This window comes from Cucurbita moschata, unplaced genomic scaffold (genome assembly GCF_002738365.1).
Source record: "Cucurbita moschata cultivar Rifu unplaced genomic scaffold, Cmos_1.0 Cmo_Scf00009, whole genome shotgun sequence".
Taxonomy (NCBI): domain Eukaryota; kingdom Viridiplantae; phylum Streptophyta; class Magnoliopsida; order Cucurbitales; family Cucurbitaceae; genus Cucurbita; species Cucurbita moschata.
Window position 1 is genome coordinate 393479 of NW_019268525.1, and position 5974 is coordinate 399452.

The 5974-nt window shown below is 33.8% G+C and overlaps 1 protein-coding gene across 1 annotated transcript in view; it reads right to left on the reverse strand.

The window, feature by feature from the left end:
* Window positions 1-5340, reverse strand: part of LOC111447581 (protein VAC14 homolog) — a 13672-nt gene extending 8332 nt beyond the window's left edge. The window contains exons 1-12 of the mRNA XM_023086823.1: window positions 4739-5340; window positions 4539-4652; window positions 4308-4373; window positions 3780-3869; window positions 3592-3711; window positions 3200-3228; window positions 2924-3066; window positions 2680-2774; window positions 2137-2223; window positions 1851-1958; window positions 441-532; window positions 160-241 (exon numbers count right to left, since the gene is read on the reverse strand). Of these exons, the coding sequence (XP_022942591.1) occupies window positions 160-241; window positions 441-532; window positions 1851-1958; window positions 2137-2223; window positions 2680-2774; window positions 2924-3066; window positions 3200-3228; window positions 3592-3711; window positions 3780-3869; window positions 4308-4373; window positions 4539-4652; window positions 4739-4828 (1116 nt within the window). The 5' untranslated portion in view covers window positions 4829-5340. The remainder of the gene's footprint in view (window positions 1-159; window positions 242-440; window positions 533-1850; window positions 1959-2136; window positions 2224-2679; window positions 2775-2923; window positions 3067-3199; window positions 3229-3591; window positions 3712-3779; window positions 3870-4307; window positions 4374-4538; window positions 4653-4738) is intronic.
* Window positions 5341-5974: the final 634 nt, after the last annotated feature.

Below are 5974 nucleotides of genomic sequence, written 5' to 3' on the forward strand. Positions count from 1 at the left end.
TTTTTTTGGGGGGGGGGGGGGGAGGTTGCGAGAAGGAAGAGACTGGAGTAGAAAGAATAAATAATATCGAGATCAATAAGATAATACAAAGGATAAGTAATAGGTTAATGCATATGTTGAAGACAAATCATCTGAAAGAAAATGGACAATGACAGTCACCTCAGTTCGATATCTGTTTAAAAGTGTTGATATCCAATGCAATGCTTCAATCCTAGTAGCCTCGTGTTCACTAGATAGTTGTCTGATCAATCACCGAAGCAACAATCATGAAAATGTAATGAAAGCAGGAAGCTTACGTCAAATAAAAAATCAGCATGGCCTCAATGTGGCAGGAACACTACAATCCAAACGGTGTCATTGCAGAAAAAATTGTGAACACATTTTCTCCAAGGAAGATGTGTGGACGGAGGGGCAAGGAAAGTGAAGGGGGGGAGCTGTACCTCCTAGCAATAGAAAGGATAGCACCTACATCAAATCCTTCGGATGGAGCTGCCTTGATATTGCGAAGTTCTTCATTAGTTTCCCGAGCAACCTTCAAACATAATGTAAGGAAATCAGTTGCTTTAAATTCTCATAAAAACCATCAAGCCCCCTCACCGTGAGGTGTAAAATGGGAAGGGAACTCTATACTGCACCATAATATATCCAAAGAGGACTTAAAGAGAGCCATTTGATATATCTTTAGGCTCTATGTTAGCCTTCGTAATTATATGAAGTCAAAAGAATTAACCTTAGTGTTTAAATATTTATCTAAACTAGCCGTATACCAATCGTTAGAGCTATTTTAGTTCACTCACTAAGATTTTATAATTGAAAACTCTACAAAGTTAATCATTTCAAAGTAACAAAGAATATAATAAATTTTTTTAATATTCATAAGTGTTTGGATCAGCTTTCGTACATTTTCACTATTCTCACAGGACAACTATCTGACCCTACTACATTTAGTTATTAAGGTAAGTTATAAGATACTAAATCCAAGATAGGTAGGTAGCCACCATCGCTTGAATCTGTTTCCTCTAACCCCTTTACTTTTTACATGGCCTTTCTAGACCACTAGGCCTAAGTTAAAAATTAAAAAAATATAATTCTACAGTTTTCTTTTAAACATTTTGTGTTTTTATTTTTAAATCAAAAGGAAAAACTTTTATAAAATTGGAATCTTATTCAATTTATCATTCTCTTGAACCGTCGCTTACAATTCATAGCATGAATATTTACTTTTTAAAAAAATTGTGGTATAAATATGAAATTGTACATGCATAAATATAGAACTTTTTTTTAAAAAAAAATAAACACGTAGAAAAAAAATCAAATTTTACAATGAAAATTATATTCTGACTAACAAATAATACCAGCTCATAAATATTCCTTAATGTTAACTTAGAAAAAATAAAATCACAATATGAAGATGAAATCAACGGCTCCGTTTTCTCAGATATTTCTACTTCTATGTAAATATGGATTTTCTTCTCACTAAGCACAAATTTGTACTCCATATGATTTTTACATCCACTCATTCTCTTGGTAAATAAAAATTTTGTTGTGCAAGACAGTTTTTATACTATCCTCACCTTACCACCCCATTTAATATTAGTCAACCAATCATGTTTGTGCAAGAAAAAAGTTATAGAAACTCATAAGTTCAATGTTGGTTGATGAGTCCTCCTCTATAATATATCTCTAATATTTCATTGCAACAATCTTATATAAAAGATAATGAAAAACATACTATAAAAACTATAACTGATGGTTAAAACAGACATAAAAGCATAAATAACAGGATCAAATTACGTGCATTGTATGCGTCCATGGCAAGTAACAGTAAAAAGGGGGAAGATAAATCTTACCACTCTAATCTTCTCTTCTTTGTCGGCTATGGAAGGTAGAATTGCTCCTAGAATATCTGCATAATAAGGTACTAGTTGATCTCCACCAAGTTTCACAAACTCGTTAATCTGCAAATAAAAGAAAACTATAAATTTTAAAAATAATGCACAATATAAAGAAATCTCTATCGGTTCTTGAGAGAGTTAGGAAGGATCCCATAATAAAGTGAGAATGTGTCAAGTTTTGTTGAATCTTAGAGAAATTAAAATAATAAATGATGGATGGTCAAGTCCAAAGTACCCATACCCATATAATGGCTGTTAAGCGAGTAAATTCATCTGAAGAAGAAGCCCTCTGGACAAGAATCTCAACCATTCGGCCATAATCTACAGACTTCAAGAGTAGCACTGCTCGAGTCAGAAAATTATTAAATGGACAAATAAATTTTGAACATACAAGGGAAAAAAATTGAAAAAAATAGATGGTAATTATTAAATCAATTTTTACATTTGCATGGTTGCGCGTAATTCCTCGTTTTTAATGGGAAACAAGGAAATCAAATAAACATCAAGAGAGGAAGAGCGCAGCATAAAGGCCTTAGGGATGAGGAATCCCTAAGCCTAAAACGGAGTATAAAAAATATTGTAGTTATCCCCGAGCCTAAATTTTCATATAAGAAGCCAAAAATCTTCAATCAAAACAAGAAAAATACAAAAGAAGAGACACCAACACCTAGAGCCAAAAAGCTAATAAAAACTAAAAGAACTCCCATCAGCGTAATAATGGAAATGCCTCTGGCTACAGAGTAATTATAAAAGAGTGCATCAATTTCAGGCTAAGTAACCTTACTGGAGAACTCTCGATCTCTTGGAGAAACTCAGAAAGAGCAGAATCAGCTTGTTGCCGGATTTCATGACTTGAATCACTCAACATATTAAACAAGCCTGAGATTCATCACAGATTTATAAATTGTAAACATTTAGCAGAAAAAACTTTATAGAAATATTGCTCTTCAAACCATTTACTCTACATTCAATAAACAAAAGAGAAGAAATTACATATTAAAAGAAATGTCATTAACAGAAACAATCACCATCAAGAAAATCAGGAAGAAAACCCAGCATATCGATATCTGGCACACTATCAAGTACAGTGATCCATCCAACCAAAAACTGACGGACATATGGATTTAGGACATTCATACGCTCCCTCAGCAATGGAATAAACTCTTCGATGCTGTAGAAAGAAGATCACCAGAAAATAATGTATAAACAAATACATCTTTGCAATACAATTTCAAACCAATGCTTCTTAAATGTAACCTTCAATAAAATAGTTAAACCATGCAGTTTGAGAAATGATGGCGTACCTGAACTGGTCACTTTCAGTAACGATATCCTGTTCCATTTAATTTATAAAATTAGTTAAAAACAAAGGGAAATTCCCATTTAGACAAAGTGGATGTCAAAACAGAGAGAAAGGAAACAAGACATCTCCCTAAACTTTAGGGAGGGCCAATTTACATCAACGAGGTAGGCAGACTAAATACAATAGACCATATGTATACATGTAAAGCAGCCCAAAAGAGGGCATATGTTGTACAAGATCCAAAGATAAACAAAACTGCTTGTATTCTTCAAATATTGTGGTGTTCCACTCAGTCCATGGTGAATCAGAGAATGTCTGAAACATGGAATTATTCTTTCTTTTTTTTCTTTTTTTTTTTTTGGGGGGGGGGGTGTTGGTCATAATTGAGAGTACCTTGACAAGTCGATCTAATAGATGAGCAGCACTTTGTACGTTGGCATCTGAATCAGCTGAAAGCTTACATAAGGCATCAAATATCTGGTTAAAGAAAACTATAAAATCCCCTCTAACAACCTGCAGCAATAGAAGTACATTCAGCTTAGTCCCAAAAGCATATTAACAGATCTGATAATTTTTCTCACCTTTGCAATGTTGTATAGAGCTTCACATGCATAATATCGTACTCTGCTATCTTGATCAGAAAAAGAATTGAGCACAGGAGGTACAATTTGCTGTAAAGTTAATTACATTAGACGGAAAAACTAGAACATGATAACATCGCCAAAATGGAAGAAAACAGAAAAAATATGTCTGCTTTATTTAGCAACGATACAAGTTATATATCAACAACAAGAAAAAGCTCTTAAAATTGCACCACTTGAAGAGAGATAAGAAACAGATCAAGTTTCATATGCCATTCTCCCAAATTGTTAGTCAGAATCTCTACAATTCAATAGTTTGAGGCTACAAGCAGCAGAGTTGGGATAACATATCCACCTAATAAACCAAACACAATCTTTGTCGATAACATATCCATCTTCTAACAAATAAACTCTTCAAGTACAATTACTAAATACTTATTTATACCAAGTGACGGCAATAGCCTATGAGAACTCAGTGATGAACTCAACTATAAAACTCAATTACAAAATCGCCTAAGAAAATCTAACCTCGAGATGTTGGGACGCATCGGAAGTCAAGCCAACAGTTGCAGCTGCAAGTCCTATCAATCCTCCCTACAAAATGAAATTGAAAGTTTAAAATCAAGCAAATTCCAAAAAGTTTAAAATGATAATAAACCGAAATTTAATGATAATAAAATGAAGACTTCACCAAGTACACAAAGTCTCAAAGGCAAACCTGAACTATCAGAAGCATTCATTTTGGCATTCAGCTCATACCTTTCTATGATTCGCTTGAGGAGACATAGTGAATTCGTTGGTCAGCAGATTAATAACTGCCGTAATCCTCTCATGATCTCCAGCCGACGCAAGTTGCTTCACAACTCCCTCAACCTACAAGCGCAATGCAGCCCTTGAAAGATTACAGACAATGAAAACCCTAGAAATTTTAAATTGATGGAGCGGGTTGGGAAGTAGACCTCAAGAGCAGCGTTCTTCCGTTTCTCATAGAGTTTATCAGAGAGGTTTCGTAGCACAAATGCCGGCATGACAAAGTGAGCATCAGCCATATCAGACCCTAAGAGCACTGAACAAATTCAAGTGATCAAAGAAACCAATAAGGAAATATCAAATGCGTTTTCGGAGCTTCTCCTGCTCGAATCGGAACATCTCTGCTCGGAAGTTTTCCCAATAATAAAATTGCAAAAAGAAGAACCAAAACCAATGAAATTAAACAGAACACCAACAATGGAAAGGGGCAATCGGGATTAGAACTCGGCCAAATTCCAAGGAATTAATTGTAAAAGTTGGCAACCCAAATCCAATCCAATCCAATCCAATACAATCCAATCCGATAAAGACCCAAATTGAAAAAGAGAACAAAATATTAATAAAAATCAATTCGTCGTGAGGAGTTTTCTTCACATTTTGCCCCCTTTTTTTCTGGGTTCAGGGGACTGACTCATTTTATGCAAAGACTTTTCTTTTCCCTCTCTCTCCCTCTCTCTCTCTCTCTTTGTGTTCGCTTTGTGGAACTACATGGCGTTGTTAGTGTAGGAGGAACCACACCGGTGGACGCACAACTTAGGCCACTCTGCCTTGTCCATTCTTCACCCAACGGACCCAATCTCCTCAAGGCCTAATTTCATTTTGTTCCAATTTTTATTTTTATTTCATCTGAATTCTACTCGTAATTTCTCCTACTCACCTAACTACATGAATCTTTACCCGTCTTGAATTAAAATAAAACAAAAAAACACTTTTGTTTAATAATTTATTTCAAGCTTGATTGATGTATTTATGATAAACAAGAACAAGATTATTACCTATACTATATATAATATGGTTTTATATAATATAGTTTTATGTGTATATTTATGTTTATCATACTATTTAGTATGATCTATGTGGGTGATTGGAATCCTCCCGTTCTTACTTATTACGAAAAAGTTGTCATTATTATCTTATTTTTTGTTATGCAATATTTGTAGCTATTACTTTATTTCGTTTTTTTGTCAAAATTTAAAGAATTAAATTTATTCTTAGCTCTAAGGAAGGTATATTATAAACGACTCTATACATTATTTTTATTTTGTTTTTTTTTACGATGAATAAACATATACACGTGGATTGACGGAAAAAAAATAAACCACATAATTCTCATGATATGCACAACTACTCTCGTTTACTTTTCTTTTTTTTTTTTTTTTTTAAAA